This window comes from Arvicanthis niloticus, chromosome 6 (assembly GCF_011762505.2).
Source record: "Arvicanthis niloticus isolate mArvNil1 chromosome 6, mArvNil1.pat.X, whole genome shotgun sequence".
Taxonomy (NCBI): domain Eukaryota; kingdom Metazoa; phylum Chordata; class Mammalia; order Rodentia; family Muridae; genus Arvicanthis; species Arvicanthis niloticus.
In genome coordinates, this window is record NC_047663.1 from 27108325 (window position 1) to 27132966 (window position 24642).

Consider the following 24642-nt stretch of genomic DNA (forward strand, 5'->3'; position numbering starts at 1 on the left):
GCAAAATTACTGTTACAAAGTCACAAAGAAAACCCCACACAACTTGAGGGTTAAAGGGTTACAGCATAGAAAAGTTGAGAATTACTGCCTTAAACCGTTGATTTAAAATGGCTATAAGAATTGTGTAGACATGAATTACAGTGCTGTGGGCTGTGCAAACAATATTTTTGAATCAACAAAATGTAAGATATTTTTAAACAAATATAGAAAAGGACATTGAACACAAAAGAGTTGGTGACACTCTGGCCAGATCCTCTCAAGAAGCAAGCTTCACTCCTGTGAGCGATGGTTCAATGTTTGCTAGGTCAGCATTCCCAGTGGCTCTAGAGCAAAACCACTGTGAACAAGAATTGGCTGTGTCCTAGTTAGCAACCACTGTCATTGAATTTTAGTCAAAGTAGAATGGGGGTTTGGCTGGAGAGATGGCTCAGTGGTTAAGAGCACTTGCTGATCTTGCAGAGAACCTAAGTTCCAGTTTCCAGCATCTACATGGCAGCTCACAACCAGCTGTAACTTCAGTTCTAGGGATCTGATGCCCTTTGCTGGGCTCTACACATAGTGCACTTACATAAATCCATACCTATAGACAGACATTCATACACATAAAATACAAACAAATGGTTTTAAGTCTTTTTGTCTTGAACATGTATAATATACATGTATCTGTATGTTCACATGTGACAGGCAGAAGCTGATGTTGTTTTCCTCCGTTTCTCATTTATTTATTGACCTCATTTCTCACTAAACTGAGAGCTCACCTACTTTGGCTGGTCTAGCCAGTCTGCATGTCCCAGAGATCCCATCTATGTCTCTTAAAGGGTGGACTTCCTGGCAGCCATCATGCCTGACCTATTTGTATTTTTGAGGGTTCTGGAGGTTCAAACTCTGATTCTCATGCTTACATAGAAAGTACTTTATCTGCTGAGCCATCTCCCTAGCCCCAAAGTAAGAGTTTTTAAAGCCAGACATGGTAGTTCACACATATAATTCTAGCCACCCTATCTCTAGAGAATGGCACACATTTGTGTCAAGCCTGGGTTAACTTTAGAAAAAGAAACAAAAGAAATGGTTGTGGTATTGTGGAAGAAAAGAACTTCCATTTCTGTCCTTAGCAGTCACCTCCAAAGAACCAATAATATTAAAGCTCCTAGTGAAGGCTTCCAGGCTTGGTTCTAGGTGCCTTTATAAGGCTCTTAGATGCACTGTATCATGCATTCTTCCACTACTGTTTATACAAAGCCAGTGTCTTAGACTTTTACTGCTGTGAGCAGACACCATGACCAAGGCAAGTCTTATAAAAGACAACATTTAATTGGGGCTGGCTTACAGGTTCAGAGGTTCAGTCTATTATCATCAAGGTGGGAGTTAGGCAGGCATGGTGCTGGCAGAGCTGAGAATTTTGTATCTTCATCTGAAGGCTACTAGTGGAAGACTCACTTCCAGGCAGCTAGCACTAGGGGATTAAAGCCCACACCCACAGTGACACACCTAACAAGGTCCCACACCTCCTATTAGTGCCACTCCCTGACCTAAGCATATACAAACCATCACAGCCATTATGTCCCCAACAGTCACACCAAACATGCTCTTTTGAATGGCTGGTTCTCTGATACTCTAAAGCAGGTATCCTTAAATCTTCTGTGTTTGCATACTGGTTTTTGCTGTTAGGATGAAGTTTAATGTTGCTTAAAAAGTCTAGCTGGGCTTCCCAACACTAGGGAGGCAGAATCAGTGGGGAAATTTTCACTGTAGGATCTATATTCTGCTTTATAGGTCAACCGGCACTACATAGTGAGACCTTCTCTCAGCAGAGCACCCTCACCCAAGGGTGGTGAGGCAGGTCAGTGGGTAAAGCCTGGATAAGGACCTAGGTTCAGTTCCTGGAACCCACATGATAGAAAGAACTGACTCCTGCAAGTTGGTTTTTGATCTCTACACCAACATGCACATAAAATAAGCAAATATGATTTTTAAGGCCCTCTCCCCAAATGAAAACAGATTCCAGATCTGTGTTTTTTTTTCTTGGTAGGTTATTTGCTTTCCAAAGTAGAAGAGAAAGTTGGCTCTCCAGAGCGCCCACTGTCTGATTTGGGGCTCATAAGCTACCGCAGCTACTGGAAGGAGGTGCTGCTTCGGTACCTGCACAACTTCCAGGGCAAGGAGATCTCCATCAAAGGTAGGTCGTACCCCATGACTGTGGCCCCCATTCTGTTTATTCCGACTGTGACAAGGGAGCATTGCAGAGACTGTCACTGCAGGGCTGAAGGGCCTGGGAATGGTTCTAAAGTGTTTTCTCTGTCTGGAGTTGTGAGCACTGAATTCGTATAAAATGGAAGAGGAAGACTTCGAGAGATAGCTTGGTGGTTAAGAGCACTGGCTATTCTTCCAGAGGACCTGAGTTCAATTCATAGCACCCTCACTGTGGCCCACAGCATATGGAACTCCAGTTCTAGGCACACATAGGTTCATAGACTTACATCCAGGCAAAACACCCATCCACATAAAATACGTACATACATACACAAGCATATATATCATTTGTTTGTTTGTTTTTTCAAGTCAAGGTTTCTTTTTGTACCCCTGGCTGTCCTGGAATTTACTGTGTAGACCAGGCTGGCCTCAGACTCACAGAGATCTGCCTGCCTCTGCCTCCCAAGTGCTAGGATTGAGGTGTGCGCCACTATGTCTAGCTCCTCTTTTCTTTCGAAAATCGTGAAGAAAGACTTCACTCAGTGTTTTGAAACATGTTTGTTTTAGGAAAGACATCTTCCCTTTAGGATGAATTTAGGGGTTTCATATTTGACCTTGATTTCTAAGGGGTCAATAGGTTGGCCCACATAACACAGATTTGGGCTGTGGAAAACTACATGAAAGGGGACCTTGGGAGACATGGGGTGTGGGAGTCTGCTCCCACTGGGATCTCAGTGGCTCCTCTGTTACAGAAATTAGCCAGGAAACAGCTGTGAATCCCGTGGACATTGTCAGCACTCTGCAAGCCCTTCAGATGCTCAAGTATTGGAAAGGCAAGCACCTAGTTTTAAAGAGACAGGTGAGATTTTCCTCAGCTGCCTGTGGTGTCCTTAATGAATAAGAGAGCTCAGTAGGGCCGCACTACTCACAGTTACCTTCCCTTAGAGGGCTTAACTGGAAGCTCCTTCTAGCCTCCTTCCAGCTGGCAGCAAGGTCCGCATGGTCTTTGTTGCTAAGCTTATCTCCCTGCTTGTCCTTATCGGAGCTTGTGGTAAGCTCTGTCAGATCTGGATGGACACAAGCTAAGCCGCTTTGTGTGTCATTACACGTATACCCATCTCTGCCAGTCCTCATAAGTTCTGGGCTGTTTTGTGGAATGCCACCTCAGCTTAGGTCCATTTTGAATTTTTACTTGCCTACACATCATAAGCATAAATAAATAATGATTTTCAGTTCTCATTGAAGGCAGAATAGGAATAAAGAGGAAACTTTGCAAATCTAAAGATATCATCCTGTGCTTTAATATATTATTAGGACATGGGTGAATCTGTTGCAGTCATTTTGGAATCTCTTAGAGTGTGTTAGTTGTGTGTGTGATAGTTGCTTCCTTATTCTTCACAGGACCTGATAGATGAGTGGATGGCCAAAGAGGCCAAAAGGTCCAACTCCAACAAAACCATGGATCCAAGCTGCTTAAAATGGAGCCCTCCCAAGGGCACCTAAAGTGACTGTCATTCCGAGCCAGCGAGCCCCAGCCGTAGGAATCCGTACCCTAGGGTCTGTCTGTCATTTCTGTTGCTCTTGTGATTGGCAAGTACAGTATCCTTTGGGAAGGCCACCCCTCAGGACTGTTCTGGCTCCAACCTTCGTGTACACTGCAGACACTAGTTCTGAGGAACTGTTGTTTCGGCCTCAGTGAGGTTGCCTGGACGGATCTGTATCAGGCTCGAGTACAGATCCCTCATAGCACTGACCCAAGGAGTTGTGTTATGGTACTGTACCTGTCCAGTCACTGGCTCCCTCCTCGTGCTCTTTTACCCCATGAGGTTTGTTGTGTCCTGACCTTTGTGCTAGTGCTTTTTCCTGCCTGGTTACCAGACCTCCAAACATGGTTGCCACCAAAGGGCCCTTTCCAGTTACTCCTCACACATTCTTCATGAAGGGGTGGGCAAGAGGCAGCACCTGAGTGTCTTTGTGTCTGCTGGGAGGGTCCGCTCACCCTGGGTTTTATCTCACAGTCACTTATTTTTCTCCCTTTTTGTCAAAAGATTTACCTTTGATCAGGTTCAGGCTGATCAGAGGTAGAAACTCCTAACATTTCCCACGGGTTCACAGGACCTGGTCCATCTGAGTGAGAAGGGGTGAAGTTGAAGAGGTGGCGATCCTGTATTTTTTTTGTGTGTGTTTACTCGTGGGCGCTGGGGCAGCATCTTTCTGGAAGAAAATGGGTAATTCTTTCTGTCACAGCAGAAAATGCCCCCACTTTTCTCTGCCCCTTTGTATGTTGGCAGTTGCCAACATATTTTAACATCTTTTTCCCGCCACATTAAGTGATCACACTGCGGATCTTTCCGTACTTGCCTTTGCCAAGCTGGTACAGGGCAGTTTTACTTCCCACATAAGTTGCACTGATTTTTGTCCAGAGCTTCCTGGGAGAAGTGGAAAATGGTTGAAATGACTTGTGTTTCTCAGTCCATGACTCGGCAAGACAGAGTGGCCACACTGCTACGGTTTGCTTTCCTTTCCAACAGTGCCTCCCCCAGCAGGCTGAAGTGCTTCTGTCTCTAAGAACTAACTCCATTCCCTTTTGGGACTTGCCACCATCATCCTGTTCTCTGGGTTCCTATTTTTGGTGGTGTTAGTGAAGGAAGAAATGTTCCCTCTAATTTCTCCCTGTCCCAGTATATAACCTGCTATCTTGGGGCAGCTTTTGATGTCTGACATGTCACCCTTCCCAACTTGGTCTCCTCCAGCACTGCTGTCTTCACGTGGCACCCTCTCACCACAACCCTAACTCTGGTCATTTGTGCCTTTCTCTTGTCATCTCTGTACACTACTAACATTCACTGTGGGTTGGAGGGAGCTGGTTTTAAGCATGTTGAGTGGCAGCTCCCCCCAGTTTCAGTGTAACTGTTAAAATGTATCCAAAAGCCGCTTCACTGGGGGTTTCTTAAGGGGTAAAGGCCTTTTACAGAGCCGAGCCCTTCCCCACATGTGGTAGAATGTGCTCTTCTGTATCTACTCAATAAAGCATGTTCTCTGCTCATGTCTGATTGCTCTGAGGCTTGTTTATGTGTGAAATGGGGTGATTGACCCGGGGTTGACGGCTCAGTGAAGTGTTAGCAGTGGGGTTTGGAGCTGTGAATTGTTTTCCTCTATGAAGCAGGTTATTGACAGTGAGTGTTTTCTCTGAACTCACAAGTGGTAGAACAAATTGAATCTGCCTCCCTTTGGCTCCAAGGAAGTAGTTATGCACAACAGCAGCTAGCTAGTGTAACCATTCTTTCATTCATCTTCTGGTTTAGGGGCATCAAGGAACCCATGGGAAGTTAGGGTGGGTTGGGGATTCCAGGGATGCTTTGTAGGAGCCAGAAACAAGTGCATTCCTTTTCTCCAAGCATGTTCACCAGCAGCGAGCCATGCCATGTGTAATCATTATCCGCCCCAGAGTGTGCCTCTGGAAATAGCTGCAGTTTTGCTTGTTTGCTCAGGTAGGAACAGGGAGGTTGGGCATTGCCATCTGTGTGGTGGAAAGGGAGCCATGTTTGCTGGGTTTGTGTCTTTTGTTCACTGGCAAGGCCTCTTACTGGAATTGGGAAATGCAGCGGAGGAAAATAACCTCCCATCTGTTGATCTTAGATCAGGGTTTGCTTAAGTCTCTGTGTTGTAAACATTTGCAGCAGAGGGAGATTCTGTTCTCTCACAGTTTGAAGAGTGAAGGTGGGTAACACTGAGAATGAGAATTGAACTAGTCACCGCTAAAGTTTAAAACTCTTTCCAGGATAGAAGTGTTCGCCTCCCTTGACCGCTCACTTGCCTTTCCTACCTAGAGAAGTGTGGAGCAGTAGTCCGAAGTTGTTCGTGGGTCCGGTTAGCCACTCAGTGGAGGCCTGTGTATGGCAGCCTCATGTGCACTCAGCACTACTTCCTTTGTCCTTTGAAGTAGCTGTATGCGGTCTGCTCACACTGGGTCTACAGAAGAAAACCTGCAGCCTACCACAACTGTGAGCCAAGAAGCCAGAATGCTCACTGTATTCTGTCCCTCTTGAGGATCCGTACCACCTCTGCCATTGCCTCCCTCAACTTCAGTTCCCTAGTGTTTGCTCCTCCTTTCCCTTCTAGATAGAAGCACTTGTTAGAAACAGTTGTGTTTCTAGAGCAGCGGTGCTCGACGTGTGGGGTCTAGAGATGGAGTGACCCTTTCACAGTGTTGCCTGAGACCACTTAGAAGACAGATTATATTATGATTTGTTGGCCTCCCATTTCTCATGGGAATAGTGACTCCTGCTGAGTCATTTTTAGCAGTGTAGTATGCACTTTGTAGAGCACAGAGATGCTTCCTGCTTGGGCTTGCCTGTCATCAGCCCCTATGGTGTTGGATAGGTATGGCTGGGATTAGGGACTGTTGGAATGGACTTATCTGTCAGACTGGTTGGTCTAGCTCAGGGTCGGGGCTGTGGAACATCTTAAAGTTTAGATAAAAATGGAGTACAGTTTGCTTGCAGCACACATAATTTCTTCTGGAACACAACCCTTGCAAAAGTAGTTAGTGTGGCTGTTCTTAAAGCAGGTTCAAGCAGCAGGGCTCTAAGCCACCTTCTCTCCTGTTTACTTCTGGCCTTTGTGAAGCTGAGAAAGGATAGTTTGGGGGCTGGGGGGGAGTTGTACCTATGTAAATATGCACATATTTATTTACAGCTCAGAAAATTGCCTTTGGCTTTCCTTCCCAGGGGTGAGATTCATAAAGCCTGGTTTGGGAAGCCTCAGTGGTAAAGCAGGAAGCACATTCTGGCTGCTTTGCTCTTACTCGGGACTCTGAACTAGTTTTTGGAATATGCTTGAATGCAAAGAATCAACTCTGATGAGTGATAAAGTATTGAGGGAGGTCTGGCTCACCAGCCGCCTGGTCCTCATCGGGTCCGTATCTTGAGAACAGAAGATAACACCTTTGCTAAATAATGGGATGTAATGTGTGCTAGAAATTGGATCTAACCTGGTTTTACTTCAGGTCTTTGACCACAAGCTTGCAAATGACTACCTCTCCCAGACTGATGGGGGCAGTGTAATTGCTCACTTCCTTTGTGGTGTCTTTAGCAATACCAATGAGTGTCAGTAAACCAGAAACAAGGCTCACTGGTGAGGAAAAATGCCCCCCTGGGCAGAGTGTTCATTTGTCCTTTCCCTCTTGTGCAGTGCCTTCAGTACACGTTTGGACACCTGACTTCATTTACTTGTGCATAGAAAGAGAAAAAATAGCCTGGACTGTTAACTGCTCCCTGGTCCCTCCCAAGCATTCCATGTGAGAGGTGAACACCTTCTTCTTGACAAGTTACCTTCTAATAAGGGCTGTTGCTGAAAATAGCTTACCTTGGACTTGTAATGTGTCACAAGTTGTTGGAGGCTTGTCTCTTATCTCACAGTATAGAATGTGCTAGAATCTGCTGCATCCCTGTATGTATGTGAGGCCCCTTGTGAGTGGCTCACTTCCCTCAACTGTGTGCCAGACTTGGGATTTTCAGTGATAGAAAGTTGCAAAGGCTGGGGCTGGAGAGGTGCCTCAGTGGTTAAAAGCTCTAGGTGCTCTTCCGGAGGACCCATACTCAATTCGAAGCAACCACATGGCAGCTCACAACTGTCGATAACTTTAGTTCCAGTGGATCTGGCATCTTTACACAGATGTACGTGCAAGCAAAACACCAATGCACATAAAAATAATTACTTAAAAAAGAAAGGTTACAGAAATGATAGTTTTGTGCTTGTAGACCAGAGCAGAGGCTGACCTGCAGTGTGAGGAGAGACTGTAGACACTTCAGCCCACTCTTGGGGTTCTTGAAGATGTCACTCCCAACTTAGCTCGGAAATTCACAGGCTGGCCTTGAATTCCTGATCCTCCTGCCTCTACCTTCAAATGCTGGGACTTTGGGTGTGTGCCACCATATTTTCTTGAGCTATGCCAAGTTTCAGAACTATAACTGTCTACTCGGGGTGGCTACTATTTCAGTTACCTGTACTGTGTAGCTCCCTGGAGGCAGACTCCTTGAAAACAGGATGTAAGTCCTTCAGAATACTCCGCAAAGAGCTCAACGTTGCTGTCGGAGCTGGTGGTGACGAAGGAATCCCACCTTCCAGAGAGACCAGCTCAGCACCCAAAGCACCAACGTTATCTTATCACATGCTTGAGTGGGAATGAAGAATAGGAGTAGAAGTGGAGCATGCTGGGAATGCAGCTGGGTGGATGGTGCCTGACTAGAAACCTTTACAGAGAAACTGGCCTGACCATGCACAACTGACCAGTGGAACGGAGACAGTTGAATGTAGGTATCAGGAGCTTGGGGGAACATGGCAGGTTACGCAGGTGCACAGACGTGAGCTTTCAGATGTGTACATCTCAGCCCTCCTAAAGGTCATCAGAGGTTTCAAGTCCCCAGTGGCATCTGAGCTCCCATCAAGTGCTGGACCATCCAGTGAATTTTATTTCTCCTAAACCTCCCAAGCTTGAAACAAAAGGCTAAGAGTCACCTCCCTTGCTGAGTCTCACGCTGAACCCAACTGCAGGGAACCACCTTGTCACCACAACCTTCAGGGGTCTGTGGGCAGAATGGGCACCTGGATGCTTTGTAGATTGGGGCGTGAGCTGATGAAGTCTTATCAACTGGGAAGATCTGTGAGGACAGACTCCAAGGAAGAAGTCCACACCATCTCCAGCCTCCATAGTCATCTCCATGGGGGAGAAAAGAAAGACTGAAGACTACCTTGGTCACTTCAGCAGCCTCTGCTGTCACCACCCAGGCATCCAAATGCTTATCTTTCCTTCCTGCTCAGTATACCCTACCTTCACCCCCTGTCACACAGGGGATCAAGTATCTAGGGAAAATAACCCATTTCCTCTTTGTAATGTAGGACAAAGAAGATAAACATTTTTGGTATTTTTTTTGGTGGTGGTGGTGGTGCTGGTGGTGGTCTAATGGATGAGTGGATGAGTTTCCTTTGCTGTTAACCCAACCCAAGTAACTCCAACTCCCTTCTGGTCCAGCCCCTGTTCTTCATGTGCATGTGTGTGCTTATGCACTTATATGTGTGTGCACAGCATGGATAAGTCAGAGGACAGTCTTGGGCATTGTTTCTCAGGTGCCAAACACTTTGTTTGAGGCCGGGTCTCACTGGCATAGAGCTCACCTGTCTGCCCTCTGCCCCTAGCACTGTGATTATAAACAAACTACCATACCCTGTTTCTTTTTTTTTTTTTTTTTTTTTTTTTTTTTTTGTATGTGAATACACTGTCGCTGTCTTCAGACACACCAGAAGAGGGCATCGGATCTCATTACAGATGGTTGTGAGCCACCATTTGGTTGCTGGGAATTGAACTCAGGACCTCTGGAAGAGCAGTCAGTGCTCTTAACCGCTGAGCCATCTCTCCAGCCCCCATACCCAGTTTCTTAATGTAAGTTCTAGGGATCAAACTGAGGTCCTGATGCTCACATGCCAAACACCATGCACTGTGTTAGCCATTTATTTATTTTTATATGCACACTGTCTCTGTCTTCAGACACACCAGAAGAGGGCATCAGATCTCATTACAGATGCTTGTGAGCCATATGGTTTTGGGGAACTGAACTCAGGACCTCTGGAAGAGCAGTCAGTACTCTTAACTGCTGAGCCATCTCTCCAGCCCCCACCCTTTGTTTCCCCCTCGGATTTCATTCTAAGGGATTTTCTTTTAAAAATTACATCTACTTACAGCATGTGTACACACATGCATGAATACTGTATCGTGTGTAGAAGTCAGAGGATACATTTTGGGAGTCAGTTCTCTTTCACCAAGAGCACCTTAGGGATTGTGTCAGGTTTGGCAGCAAGCAAGCATTCTGCTTGGAACCCACTCTCTGGAGTGGAGATATACATATAAAATAATCATCTCACCATGTTTTCCAGGCTTAATTCCCAGGCTCAAGCCTGAGCCTCCTGAGAGCTGAGACTACAGATAAATAACACTGTACCTAGCTTTTGGTGTCTCTAAACATCACAGACCTATATCACAAGCACAAGGGTTTCCCCCAACTAGATGAGGCCCTCTGAGGTTGGAATTGTTTTGTTTCTCTGGAGCTCTGCCTTGGCATATGAATGAGGACAACTCTAAAACAAAGTAGTTGAAGGGCCACTGTCATAGTTTGAATATGCTGAGCTATGGGAAGTGCACTATTTGGAAGTGTGGCCTTGTTGGAATAGGTGTGTTACTGTGTGCGTGGGCTTCAATACCCTCATCCTAGCTGCCTGGAAGTCAGTCTTCCACTAGCAGCCTTCAGATGAAGACTTTGAACTCTCAGCTCCTCCTGCACCATGCCTGCCTGGATGCTGCTATGTTCCTGCCTTGATGATAATGAACTGAACCTCTGAACCTGTAAGCCAGCCCCAATTAAATGTCCTTACAAGAATTGCCTTGGTGGTGTGTCTGTTCACAGCAATAAAACCCTAAGACAGCCATGAGAGGATTGAGGCGTGACCTGGGACTGAATTTTGCAACCATGAGGGCTGGGTTAGAGAGGGTGACCTCTTTTCAAAACTGTCTTTTTATTTTGTGTAACACATGTGATGGCACATGCAGAGGTAAAATGACAGCTTTTTTTCTTCCACCTTCTGGGTCCTAGGGATCAAACTCAAGTTGTCAGGCTTGGCAGCAGTCGCCTTGGCCCACCGAACCTTAGCCTCAGCACAGAGGGCTGTCTGTAGGAACGTCAGGGATCTAAAGGGAGGAAGACTCCTGACCCCACCCCAAATGCATGCAGCACCTTCTCCACTCGGGTCTTTTCCTTGTTTCTGTTGCCATTTTAGCCAGGCCCCAAGCCCTTTTCCCACCCAAGGATTGGACCTGGGCTGTGTAATGTTATTCTCTGCTCCTCTGACGTCCCACCCTCCACCCTGCACGGCTGAGGAAGCTACCTGTGACTGCTAACTCGTTTATTGAGCCCTACTGTATGCTGGGCATGGGATACAGAGTGTGAAGCTTTGCCTTAGGTACAAAGGAGAGCTGGGTCAGTCCAGCTTGTGAGGAGGCAACAGTGCTTTGTGGGTTTTTACTATCAGATGCCAAGAGTCCTGGGAGAAATGCAGTTTGGTTAGTGCGGGTCTGGCAGGAAATACCGAGTTGAGGACCGAAGACACAGGTGTGTTGACTGAGGTTCATCAGCTGTGATGTTCAGGGGAGAGATGGGCGTGGCATCATTTGGGAGGCGTCCCTTGGGGCTCTCTGAACTCTGGCCATCCTCTTCTGTGCCTAGGGAGAGTGCTACATGTTGCTGGTGGTTAGGGGAGTCTCATCTTCCTCTTGACTCTGGAAGCTTTCTCTGGCCAGTGCTCCGGGCCCTGCACTCTGGTGACTTGTCTCCTGTCTGCAGGTTCCTAAGAGGAGTGAAATTACAGGTTCACCTGCCACATCTCCAGCCAACCTTCAGTCATCCTCCACAGAGGGGAATGGCAACTTAAAGCCCCTTCCTGAGGACATGAAGCTACAACTGACCAGGAAAGTGCTTTTGTTACTAGCTTACTTGTGTGGCTTAGGGCAAATTACTTCAATCTCAGGAAAAAAAAAAAAGATGTCTCTAAGCAACAGCTCACCCCATGCATGTAGAACATTCATCTCAAGTTAGTAATTGGGGTGAATTCCATACGACCTCTGAAAGAATCAGATGCCTTGAGAAAGACTCAGGAAAACAGAATTCATTCCTATCTTTCTTCCCAATAGCCAGTGTTCTATCAGGAGAGACAGGAAGGGGCCAGAAGTCAGCACAACAGGGAAACAGCGTGGGCGCTCAGGGTGACCTGTGTCTGCTCACTGTTGGCATCCACGGCCCTTCTTGCTCTGATTTACTGGCTCTGTGCACCTCCCCAAGCCTGAATCATTTATTTTCATGCCTGGCTTTAGGAACCACTTGAGGGAACCATTCCTGCTTGTGTGTTTGCATGTGTGTGTTGGGGTGAAGGGTGTTAATCGCTCAGGGCATCCCCTCTGCCATGGGGCTGCTTACTTAATGGTAGTTGTTGAAGCCGAAGAATCTCTTTAAGAGATTCCCCGACCAGGGATCAACAACTAGGACTATACTGACAAAGATAGACGATGTCTGCAGAACATCTTGTTCTGTGGTTCCACAGAACCTAGAGGGCATGGGCTGGGGAAGATACAACTTCAGGATTGTCAGGGCTGGCAGAATGGCTCAACCTGTAAAGGCACCAGCCACCATGTCTGACCCCCTGAGTGGGTCTCTGGCACATGGGAAAGAAGAAAACCAACTCTTGACCTCTACGCACATGCTGCAGCATATAAGCATCACCAATTGCCAATCAAAAGACCATCAGGGGCCTCTTTCCCTCCCTGAACCTCAGCTCTCACCTCCCATGGCCCCTTCTATCGGGTAGAATACTTTGGAAGCCTCTTCTCTCTTATGGCAGAAGGACACCTGGCTGTTTTTCCATGATGCCCATGCCTACCTTGTATGGACAAACTCCTTGTGCCAAGGAGGTCCTCCACTATACGTCCCAGCTGATACCCTGGTGAGAGAGAAAGAGGAGGTAGGGAAAAGAGGAGCAGTAAAAGAAAGCGGCCTTGGGCGGGAGGGGGGGAGACAGGGGAGGGCCTTGCAAATGCAGCCGTTCTGGGACATATCATGGGACATGAAGAGATGCCCTAGATCCCTTCATTCTTCCATGGCTTTACTCATTGACTGTCCTCTTGCTAGTCCTTTCGCTAATATTTCCATGTACAGAAACTAGGTTGAGTATTAAGGATGCCGAGTGACCCAAGCCTGCATCTTCCTGTGGGGAGTTTCCAGGCTGAGAACAACAGTCATGTGACACAGCAGGACTGCATGATGCAATGTGCCAAGGACAGCATCGTTCCCAGTCCATGGAGACAAGCCGTCTGCTCAAGGTAGGCAGGCAGTCCCACTTCAGCTGCTAGGGGTGAGGCAGGGAAATCAGTAACAGCCCCAAAAAAGGGCATGACAGGGCTAGACCGGATCCACACAGCTTTCAGGAGTTGTAGGAAGAGGTTGGCGTTTTCTGTGTTGTTTCGTTTGAGACAGGTACTTGCTTTGCAGTCCAGGATAGCCACATGTAATCAATCCCTCTGCCTCAGAATTAAAGGTGGAGCTACCACACCCAACCTGCTCTTTATGATTTCCTTTCTCCTGAAGTGGTTAAGCAGAACAAAGCCTACCTGGGTTTGTAGTTCTTACAGCCTCAGGGGACAAAGGGCTGAATCTCTGAGCTCTCTTATCTTCCTGCTTGATTCACTTTCTTAACTCTGGTACTTTTAGAGCTCTGGCCCTGACTCCTACCCCTGCAGGCACTCCCCATGCATGGTCATCCCACCCTCTGGGGAAATAACCAGAAAGCCCAGTCTTTTGGTCAAATCACAGCAGCCCTCTAATGGTACAGCAGTGCTGGCCAGCCATGCCCCCAGCCAGAGCATCACTGTTTATTCCAGGGTGGTGAACGGCCAGCACAGTGTGCCCCAGCCCAGGGAGCATGCTGGGGGTAAACCAGGGCAACACTCACCCATTCTCTCTGTTGACTGGATCGGATGTATTCCTGGGGAGAAGGAGAAGGGATTGAAGCCTGTCCTACTTCCGTGGGGCAAAGAGGTGTGAAGGTTCTTCATGGGGACTCTAGCCATGGTATTGTCCTTGTGTAACCAGTGGGAATATGCCCAGAGGAGGCTCCAGCATGTACAGATTGGCATCATTGGGGCCTGGTACCAGCTGGGCAGCATCCATGGAAAAAGCACTTACTATCAGCCTCAGTCACCTACGGGCATACAAGGGTGTCGTTGCCCAAGAAATCTGACCACAGTGAGCTTCTGCTGAGCAAAGAGAAAAGAAAGAAAAGAAAGAGCAAAAGTTTTCGAGACAAGTTCTCACCATGTAGGCCAGGCTAGCCTGGAACTTGTAGTGAGCTTTCCACTTTGCCTCGAGAGTTCTCAGATTACTGGCAGGTGTCATCCTCAGCTTGCTTAAGCATCTTGTTTGTTTTGCTGGTGCTAGAGACACAACCTATAGCCTTATAAATGGTAAGCACACCCCTTTACCACTGAGATCCATGCCTAGCTCACTTCTTCATCTTCTTCAATGTCTCATTATGTGTGGTTGCAAGGTGTTTTTTTTTTTAAATTGTGTGTGTGTGTGTGATGTGTATGTATATATGTGTGTGTGCATGTGTGTGGTATGTATAGTGTGTGATGTATATATATATGTGTGTGTGTGTGTGTGTGTGTATGTGGTATATGTGCATGGTATGTGCGCATGGTGTGTGGTATGGTGTCTGTGTATGTGGTATAGCTGGTGTGTTTATTTACATCTGTCTGAGTATATGTATGTGTGTGATATAGCATGAGTATGTATATTATCCGTGTGTGTGTATATGTGTGGGAGACAGAAGTGAACACTGATTGTCTTTCTGAATCACCGTCCACTTTGGTTTTTGAGGCAGGGTCTCTCCCTGAGCCTGAAGCTCACCAATTTAACATTTGGTTTGACTGGTTGACCACCAAGTCCCAAATATCATTCAACCTTTACTTCCCCAGTGCTGGAATTACAGGTGCACTGTCTAGCTTTTCCTGTGAGTGTTGGGTGCTAAATTCAGCTTCACATGCTTGAGTTGAGCCATCTCCCTGATCCTTTTTTTTAAAGCAGGATCTCATGTAGGCTTCAAACTCATTGTGTAGCCAAGAATGACCTTGAACTTCTTATCATCTTGTGTCTAACTCTGGAGTGTTAAGGCTGCAGGCATGTGCCACTATGTCTCATTTATGTTCTATATTTTGACCTTTCCCCCACTTGGTAATGAACGCCATGGTACAAACATCTCAAGGTCACGTGACATTCTCACACAAACTTGAGATTCCCTGATGTGAAGCTATTGGTCAAAGGGTGCTTACATCTCCACCTTTGATGGATGCAGCCAGTGTGCTCCAAATGGACAGTACAAGTGCCAACACTGAGTGTGACTCCTCAGGACAGCCGTGTTAAAAATAAAAGAGCATGCCAAGAGAAACTGAGCTCTGTCCAGTTAACTTGTCTGTATCTCTGGGGACAGCTTTGTTGTCTCAGGACCCTTATTGACTGTGATCTGCATAGAATTGGCTGGAAAGCCTGCCTTGTTCATGTCTTCATGCTGCTGTCCCCGTCTCGCTGGTGTGAAACCAGAGTGTTGACACTGGCACTCCCTAGAGCATCCTGCTTGATTGATGACTGATAGACAGTGTACCCCACTATTCCATGGGCACCCTCTACTGGGCATTGCAGAAGCCACGCTGAGCCACGCCCACAGCCTTTGTCACTCACCCTCCACCCGCTTCCCCATCAGACCATAGAACTGGCGAGTCCGGCTTCTCTTCAACTCCTGAAGCTGAAGTTCAATGCTGGGAATGGGGATTCCCTGGAGAAGCAGAGAGTTAGCGTTATTAAAGTGTGGTGCTGATGAAGAAGGTGGGGGAGGATAACCATCTCAACAACAGCCTGGCCCCGGGCTCTTCTTCGTGTTTTACCTCAAACAGCACATTGTACTAATAATGATGACAGAAAACTTCACATACTGTGTTCCTGGCACTGCCCTAAGGACTTTAATTTAGTAACACTAATTCTCAGCCAAACCTCATGAAAATAGTGTCCAATAATATTACTGACACCATCTAACAGATGAAGGCATACAGGTACATAGATGAAATATGCCCGGCAATAGCATACCTGAGCCATCTAGATCAAAGGGCAGGCTCTCAAGCACACTGGTCAAAATTTCAATATTAATTATTATTAGACTATGGAGCTGGGCATGATGGCATGTGGTGGTAACCCCAGCACCTGAGTGGCTGAGGCAGGAGAGTTGTTAGTACAAAGTTAGTCTCAGCCACATAGCCAAAACATACACACACACACACACACACACACACACACACACATAGCCAAAACATTACCACCATCACTAACACACACACACACACACACACATAGCCAAAACATTACCACCATCACTAACACACACACACACACATAGCCAAAACATTACCACCATCACTAATACACACACACACACACACACACACACACACACACATAGCCAAAACATTACCACCATCACTAATACACACACACACACACACACACACACGTGGAGAAGTGGAGGCAGGAGGAATACCACAAACTGGATGTTAGACTAGTCTACATACAGCTCCAGGCCATATATATATATATATATATATATATATATGGGTCTTCCCTGACTTGCAGCTGGATCCCTTAATATATATATATTAAGACTGTCTCAAAAAGAGAACATGTGATCCCCTGTCTGTTTTACATACATGGAAACTGAAGTTGCCAGTAACTTTAATTAGAGCAACACAGGAGAAGCTGAAGCAGGATTCAAAAGTCTTGAGAAATGGCCTTTTCCATCTTGAGAAATGTCAAAGATCAGAGTCAGGCTGCCACTTAATATGGCAAAACCACCAGAGCTAATGGCTGTTTATTCTCTTCCCCCATAGTCCCAGATTTAACCTCTCTGGGAGCTGGGCATCCTGGGAAGAGCTATTGCCCCTGGAAAAGCCACGTTAATCCTCCAGCCCAATTAGCATTATCCTTCCCCAACAGCTGTAGACCCACAGTCCCTCTCCCCTGTTCCCTCTGCACTTTGGCCAAAGCCCTCTCCCTCTTTGACAGTAAGTCTCTCAGGGATCATCTCTGAACTGAGACAGGTGGGAACCACCTTTTCCAACAAAGCAGAAGACAGGCCATATCCTTTAGTAAGGCCAGGAGCTGGGGACAGATCAGGGACTCTCCTTAGGGCCCCATGCAAGATCCTCAGACTCCAGGGATCCAGCTGCAAGTCAGGGAAGACCCATGTGCTGTTTGGGGTTGATCGCACCCTGTTTTCATGATAGGGAGAGTCTGTTTTCTAAGTCTTGGCCTAATTCAGTCTCCCAATCTGTCTCCTCCCTAAGACGGCAGTGGCTGGGGCAGCTGTCACCAGCTGGAGTCGCCCAGCCTAGTCAGAAACCAGAGAAAAGTCTCTTTGGAGATTGAGGCCCATCTTCGAACAGCTCATGAAAACCACTTTGCCTTAACAAAGGGCATCCTTCAAGTGCAAACTGGAAAGAGTTGTCTTTTACAAATGAAATAGAGCAGACCCTTCTATCCACTAGGTTTCTGCTAGGGGGAGGGGAGGAATTAGAAGGACCATTCTAGTTTACCCAGGAAGCCCAGAGGTGACTGGGAGCCATCAGAATGTCTCATCTGTAGTGACAGTCAGCAGCCTGCAGAGTCTGTCTGTCTTTCTGGGTTTCTAGCCTAGCCTCTCCTCTCCTCTCCTAGTACAAGCCTCATGTCTTAGGAGACAGAGGGACACTAAAGGAGAGAGAGGAAGAGACAAGATGAAGATTCACTCCTACAGGATGAGGTAACTGACTACAGGGGAAACCGGAGCTGTCAATGCCAGCGCATGCGACGTTGATGACATTGATGCCCAGTGTTTTGTATCATCCAATGGGACTTTTCACACATTACATGTCTGTCATTGACTCCAAACCAAAAAAAAAAAAAAAAAAAAAGCGTAACTCCTCCAGATTGACCTGGGGCTCATCTTCCCCCTCTCTCCATCTTGCAGGCAAGAGAACAGTGGTATTGAGTAGCAGGGGTCAGTGGACAAACTGAGACTTAAACCCAGGTTTCCCAGCCTGTAGTCTTCTCCCAGTGCCCACATTTTAGAGATGGCCCTTCCCATCCTCAGCAGGGCTATCTGTGAGTGGTTCTGCCTAGGGTTCCATTTTTACTGCTCCCCACCTCCCTAGGCTGGCCTCGAACTCCCTATGTAGCTAAGAATGGCCCCCAGCTTCTGATCTTCCTGCCTCCATTCCCAAGTGCTGGGACTACAGGCATACACCACCATGCAGTTTTATGTGGTGTTGGGGATTGGACCCAGGCCTTCATGTATGCTGCACAAGCCTTTACCAACTAAGCTGCATCCCTAGCCTCCCAATTGTAAGAACTTCCAGGGACCTCACATGGCCAAGCACCATACAGCAGCAGCAGCTGAGTGTCCTCTCCATCCTGGGACTGTGGGGAGACAAGCTCCAGCTACCCGGCTGTGCAAGCTTTTCTGACGGCCAGTCTCTTCTTGTGGTTCCCTGAGGAGGGACTGGGAGCTCCTGGGTCAGGGTCTTCACCTAGGTGAGGGGTATCTGATCTCAGAGCAGGGTTGGGGCTCTAACTTTAAGATTTCTTCCCAGGCTGGAAACGTGCGCAGAGGTTAAGAGCACTGACTGCTCTTCCAGAGGTCCTGAGTTCAATTCCCAGCAACCACATGGTGGCTCACAACCATCTGTAATGGGATCTGATGCCCTCTTCTGGTGTGTCTAAAGAGAGCTATAGTGTACTTGTCATATATATAAAATAAATAAAATCTTTAAAGAATTATTTATTTTACATATATGAGTACACTGCAGCTGTCTTCAGACACACCAGAAGAGGGCATCAGATTCAATTACAGATGGTTGTGAGCCACCATGTGGTTGCTGGGAATTGAACTCAGGACCTCTGGAAGAACAGTCAGTGTTCTTAACACTGACCCATCTCTCCAGCCCAAAATAAATAATTCTTTGAAAAATATTTCTTCCCAGTGACAGTATGCAGGAGGGTGGTAGATGCCACCATTGTAAAACACCAGTGTTTGTCAGGAGGCAAAAGCAGTTCCTTGTGTGAGACAAAATAGCAATCCTGTTCCAGCTGGTCACTTGAAAAGAAATTCTGGAAAAATCTCCAATTCAAAGATACACAGAATCAGAAACTAACTAAGGTGGAATCTGTACTTTTGAAGCAGTACACCTTAGACAAACTGTTACCTCTCTGTACCTCAGTTTTCTTATCTGTGAAATGGAATAGCAATGATATTTTCCCCCATGAGGTTAAAATGGATTACTTTTAACAAGGCAGTCAGGACAGTGTTAGGAACACAGTAGGTGTTAACCAAGTATCTCTGTGCATACAGCGCTCATTGTTGCTCTCATGTGGACAAGCCAAATGCTCCTCTGGTGGCTGGACAGATCAAGGCTTGACCCTCCCCATCCAGCGGAGTTGACTAGTCTGCCTTGCCATTAAAGGCTTAGGCTAGTGCACTCTGCTACCTTGGCAGCTTCAGACGGAATCTCCCAGCCCTCTGTCATCTCAGGTACCTTCAGGTTCACGGTCACCCAGGACTCTGCATCTGCACCGAAAGCCAGTTCCTCTCTGTCTCCTGCTGTAGTGCACACTGACGGCCCGATCAGGAGAAACAAAGCAAGGAGAGGCAGCATGGTGAGCAGGTGACACTCTGTCTAGGGAATCCAGGGAGCCCCACTCAGCCTAATGCCACCTCCTCAAGCAGGCTCAGGTCCCCACTGGGCCACTTGTATGTGGCTGGGATGTCTTTCCTTGCTCTCCAGGCCTTCCAGCTTCTCTGCTTTCTTCCTGTGGCTTACCCCACTTTTACACTGCTTCACCTCACAGCCTCTCTCCGTGGCCAATCGAGACAATGAATGAGGAGCCTAGACCTCCCCATAGCCACCCCAACATCTGATCCCAAGGCTTAACACTGATGCAATACCAGCCTTACCTTTGGCTGAGTTCCCTCCTGTGACAGGTGCACAATGGCGCAGTATGTGGGACCTGGAGATTACAGCTTGCCAGGGACAACCCCCATGGGAAGAGGCTGTATAGTGCTTCCTTCCTGCGTTCTCTGTTCTCTCGTGGTTGGCCAGTCTGTCACTGCTGATCGACCGCTCCCACCCCAGCTCTTCTTTCTCTGTACTCTTCCCATCCTCGGTCTCCATCTGTGCTGAGAACACACTGCATGCCCTGGAAAGTGCCAGGCCTTTAAAAAAAAAAAAAAAGTGAGGCTTCTTACAACTGGAAAATGAGACTTGCAGCAAATGGCTTCAGACCCCAAATGTCAGCTACTGACCCGCAGTGATTTTTCCACTGTTTCCTTGGCCTTCTAACACTGGTCCACACTTGTCCCTGTGTGCCTTCGTATCATTCTCCTATAAACTCCAAGCTCATTCTCTGTCTGTGCAGCTCCTCCCTCTGCCTGGCCATCCATTCATCCATCGTGTCATCTGTCAGTCTAGAACAAAGGCCCTGCAGTCAGAGATCAGGGATCCACTTGCAGCATCATCGTTGAATAGCTATGTGACCCTCTGGCTATTACTTAACCCCTCTAAACCTTAGGATCCTCCTGGGTAACACAAGGTTGATTGACACTTTGCAAAGGCTGAGGATTAAATAATTTATTGCACGTGAGACATTCAGACAGTGTGAGATGGTATATATTTAACGTCCATTAACTATTGTTAATGTTACTTTTTTCCCCCCTGATTTAAGAGTTTCTGTGGCTGTCCAGGAACTTGCTTTGTAGATCAGGCTAGCCTCTAACTCAAAGAGATTTATCTTTCTCCCAAGTCCTAAGAATTAAAGGCTAGCATCATCATGCCTGCCTGGCTAACTATTGTTATTATTGCTGTTATTGGGACTGGATGGGAAGATGAAGAGGACACCGTGCCTGACCTCAGCACCAGAAATCTGTGATGCGTTGCAATAGGAATTGTTTCAGAATACCAGTACATGCTAAAATGCAGATTCCCTGGCTCAGGCTACCACGGGCTGTCAGCCTGTCTTTTATTTAACTCTCTCACAGCCAGGACAGGCAATGTCTCCCTCTGCCCCCTTGTTTCGAGCTCTCTGTCATCTTGTATAAGACATTCTTCCTCAGAGGTTAACACTTCTGCCCTCTTCATTTTACAGATGTGCAAACAGACAGGTCAGGCTTGCTCTAAAGGAGTATCCTAGACTCCGGTGTCATTAGGGCTTGCAGGCTGGCCTGGGGATTCCAGAATGGGCCATTGGACATGGGAAGTGGCCTTGCCACTGCACTGCAGGCACAGACAGACTAACTTTAGTCTGTGAGGAGTTTCTGCGCCTCAGTTTCCTGTCTGCAAACCTCCTAGGGTGGGGCACGAATGACTGGGTAAAGCGCTCACAGGCACAGAGGACGCCTGGGCCTTGGCCTTGGTCTTGAGGTTCTCCACCTCGCCGGTGAAGAAACCACCGTGCATGGGTCAGGATGTGGTGGGCGCACCGTGTGGACACGGTGGGAGGTACCAGGCAGATGAGAGGGTGGAGGGAAGAAGAGAGAGAAAACCCCAAAGGTCCGGAAGGCCGAGAGGGAGGCAGGGCACCAGCTGCAAACCGCGACTATTTGCAGCGTCGCCCTCGGTTTGCGGTAAGGCTGAGGCTGGAAGGCCCGGCAACCGGGATCGCAGCCCCTCCCGGTGCCCTCGGCCACCCGGGCGAGGCCCTGGCCCATGAGTTCCCTTCGCTGCAATGTTGAGGCTCGGGAGGCGGGTGGGCTGGCACACTGAAGCCAGAGAGATGACAAGGACACCGGAGGGCAGCCTGCTCTGCCCTCGCAGGGTGAGGTTCTGGAGGAAACGCACGGTGGGTGGGGCCCTGGCAGGTTCCGGCTGGGGGCGGGGGGGGGGCGGGGGGGATAGGCGGGGCCCCGGCAGGATGGGACCTACCGAAGTCGAGCACAACCGGGCGAGCAGCGCCCTCCAGCGGCCAAGCCGAGCAGTGCCCCCGGTCTAGCCGGGTAGCGCCCCCTATCGGCTGCGGCCGGCAGCAGCCCTCACCAACAGATGAAGGCAGGTTGAGCTCCGGAACAACCGCGCGTGGGCGGCTCCGGTCCCGGGCGGCGCTCTGGCCGCGGGGCGGGTCGCGGCAGAGCGGTGAGGCTCCCTGGGCGCCGGGTGGGCGTGAAGGATTGCTAAAGGCTGCGGTTTGGCCAGGATTGCGGAGCCGAGAAGAAAAAGATGCAAGCGGGCAGGGATGAAAAAAGAAAAAGCCGAGGGAGAAAAGGGAAACACTAGATGCCGCGGGCGAGCTGCGGGCAGGAAGCCGAAGCTTCCGATCACCCACTCGGCCAGAGGAGGGGGTCGTGGGCCCGTTGCAGAGGCCGGCTCAGGGAGGCCTGGCGCCACGGGTGGCAGAGTCGGGATTCGAACCTGAGTCTGCATTCGGCTCTTGTGTTCGTTCACCTCCTAGATCAAGAAAATGGAATGGAGGAGTGGCGGGGCTGGGAGGGGCCCGGATGAGAGGTCTTGGCTTCCCTGTGTGGACACTTGCGGAAGAAGGCCAGCTGTTAAGAGACCAATCTGGGGACGCTGCTAGACCCTGCTTCCGTCCTTCCTACGCCCTTCCAGCGCCCCCACGTGGAAGCTTCTGACCGTCCCTCCTAGACTGCCGCGAGCCGGCGAGTCGGGACCTGGGTTCAGGGCTCTGATGACCTGTTCTTTGCATAGAAGAACAATAGGTTCTTTCCATTGGTGGGGAAGTAAAGTGGCTCAGGTCACCTGGGGGAGCCCCTACCTGAGGCAACAAATATAAACCCTGTGCTTGGACCCCTCCACTGCAATAGCTTGGACATTGCCTCCCTCCCTCCCTCCCTCCGTCCGTCCCTCCCTCCCTCCCTCCTCACCTTACTGTTCCCTTTCATTGGCCACGGATTTATTGAACACTCACCTTGACAGAGCGGGGCATCTGCAGAAGAGCAGGCATGCTGGACAGAATGCTCCATCTCTGTCCTCACTAGGAGATGGAGAAGAGCCTGGTCCTTGGATCAGAGTTGGGTTAGACAGATATTTACCCACATTTCAACGATTGCACCCAAATCTCTCATGTTCTTGGCACCTTTAGCCTGTTAGACTGTTGGTCTCCACCCCTGCTTCCCCATATCTCTGGAAGAGTCCAGCTGAAAGTGCCTGAAAGTGTTGCCAAATCTACTTCTAGCAAATCATAGTTCGGTGTTGTTTTTGTGTTTTGGGGTTTTGGTTTGTTTTGTTGTTCTGTTAACCTTTTATTTTATGTGTATGGATATTATGTCTGTGCTCTACATGTGTTCTCGGCCTGTGGAGGCCAGAAGAGGGCGTTGGATCCCGGAGACTGGAGGTTAGGTTGTGAGCCACGATGTGGATTCTGGAAATGGAACCAGTTTTCTGCGGAAGCACAATCAGAGTTCTTAACCTCAGAGCCATCTCTCCAGCCCCCAGATAGTTTTGAGAATGATCACGAGAGAACCCCCCATCCTCCATTACCCCAGAAATCAGCCATCCCCCCACCACCAAAGACATAGGCGCAGAGGTACAGGAGCCTGGCTTCTCCTGGCTCCTTTTCTTTTCTCAAACCCCCTCAAACATAAATTTTTAAAGTCAGATGCCATCAAGAAAAAGAAACACCAGGGTGGGTGTAATCAAAGAGAACCAGACAGAGTGCGGAGGTTCAGATTATGGCCCCATCATTAAACTTCCCTTGCTGTAGCAGAGAGAGAGAGAGAGAGAGAGAGAGAGAGAGAGAGAGACAGAGAGAGACAGAGAGAGACAGAGAGAGACAGAGAGAGACAGAGAGAGAGAATGCTTGTTTGCAGAGAGTAAGAAGATAACACAAGATTTTTTTGCAGCATTTGTTTAGCTCGCTGTCAGCATATAATAAATGGCAGCAATTATTGCTGTTAATAATATAATTAAACGACAACATCCATGTACATTCTCTGGGAAAGCCCAGATTAAGGAAAGTCATGGGGCATTCCCTGATGTTTCGCCACCCGGTTACTTCTTAAAATATGGCGACTGGGGGGTCTGCCATCGGACTGGCTCTCCCTGTGTGGGGTATCTTCCTTAGACAAAGTTCAGCATCTTATCTTAGATCTTAAAAGGGGGGGGGGGCAGGAAGGCTGGTGAAGACGGTGTCAGGAGTTCTGGGTTCTAGAACTGCCCCTTGCCTCAAGGGGAACAGAGGAACCTCTCTGAAGTGCTCCCTTCTCCCAGTGCCCACAAACAGTAAACCCTCTGGTCTGACCCCATTAGTGAGGGGAGAGAAGCTCTGTTTAAAACCAGTCTTCTCTTCCTGGAGCCTGGTCTGAGTGCAGCAGCGGAGCGAACTGATAATTGAAAATGTCTATAATGCACTGCCCCTGCTCTGCTGAGTGGAGCCTCCAGTTCCCGCTGTCTGCAGAACAGCTTGCCGCTCTGGCCTGAAAAGGCTCTAGTGTGGAAACAGCGCTTGGGAGTGGGAGGTCTGCTGGCTGGACACAAGGGGCACCTGGGGCTAGCCTTGCTGGACATACTTTGTCCTGCTACCCCTGACCACGACCTGGACACCTAAACCATCAAAACTAGGGAGGGCAACTGGAGACGAGGGACTCCCATGCCCCCTGGTCCTGTTCCTAGGTCTGCCCAGTCCTACAGTCTGAGGTGAACATGAGGTCGGTGGGAACAGCTTGGGGTTGGGAGAGAACTCCATTTCTGATATCCGAGCATTCTCTGCCTAAGATCCAGGCAGAGGTAGCTGTGGAAATCCAGATGCTCTGCATTCCCTGGGCCTA

General features: G+C 48.4%; 2 protein-coding genes across 15 annotated transcripts in view; one reads left to right on the forward strand and one right to left on the reverse strand.

The window, feature by feature from the left end:
• Positions 1 to 5236, forward strand: part of Kat7 (lysine acetyltransferase 7) — a 35188-nt gene extending 29952 nt beyond the window's left edge. For 4 of the 5 annotated variants that reach the window (XM_034504371.2, XM_034504372.2, XM_076935931.1 and 1 more), the window contains 3 exons: positions 2030 to 2176; positions 2943 to 3049; positions 3592 to 5236. In XM_034504371.2, coding sequence (XP_034360262.1) covers positions 2030 to 2176; positions 2943 to 3049; positions 3592 to 3693 — 356 coding nt within the window. In that variant the 3' untranslated portion in view covers positions 3694 to 5236. The remainder of the gene's footprint in view (positions 1 to 2029; positions 2177 to 2942; positions 3050 to 3591) is intronic. The other variant, XM_076935930.1, reaches the window with a different exon arrangement.
• Positions 5237 to 11130: 5894 nt separating this feature from the next.
• On the reverse strand, positions 11131 to 22354 carry Tac4 (tachykinin precursor 4). Of its 10 annotated transcripts, none has more exons than XM_076935933.1 (8): positions 20170 to 20363; positions 19822 to 20079; positions 19403 to 19479; positions 18236 to 18397; positions 15525 to 15618; positions 13741 to 13773; positions 12673 to 12732; positions 11131 to 11461 (listed from the first exon to the last, which is right to left on the reverse strand). In XM_076935933.1, the coding sequence occupies exons 2-8, from the start codon at positions 20036 to 20038 to the stop codon at positions 11304 to 11306; spliced, it is 801 nt and encodes a 266-aa protein (XP_076792048.1). In that variant the 5' UTR covers positions 20039 to 20079; positions 20170 to 20363; the 3' UTR covers positions 11131 to 11303. The 10 variants fall into 10 exon arrangements, with proteins under 10 accessions (XP_076792048.1, XP_076792049.1, XP_076792050.1 ...); XM_076935934.1 differs by having other exon boundaries at positions 11131 to 11586; positions 20170 to 20329; XM_076935935.1 differs by lacking the exon at positions 18236 to 18397 and having other exon boundaries at positions 19355 to 19479; positions 20170 to 20331.
• Positions 22355 to 24642: the final 2288 nt, after the last annotated feature.

Bases quoted from the DNA above. Each gene is read 5' to 3' on its own strand.
- Tac4 (XM_076935933.1), bottom strand. From the start codon at position 20,038: ATGGAGACCGAGGATGGGAAGAGTACAGAGAAAGAAGAGCTGGGGTGG. The intron at 15,619-18,235 runs GTGAGGTCCCTG...CTGCTTCTCCAG, and splicing joins GCTGTATGGTGCTTGGCCAT to GGAATCCCCATTCCCAGCAT. The intron at 12,733-13,740 runs GTGAGTGTTGCC...CTCTCTCACCAG, and splicing joins CCAGTCAACAGAGAGAATGG to GGTATCAGCTGGGACGTATA.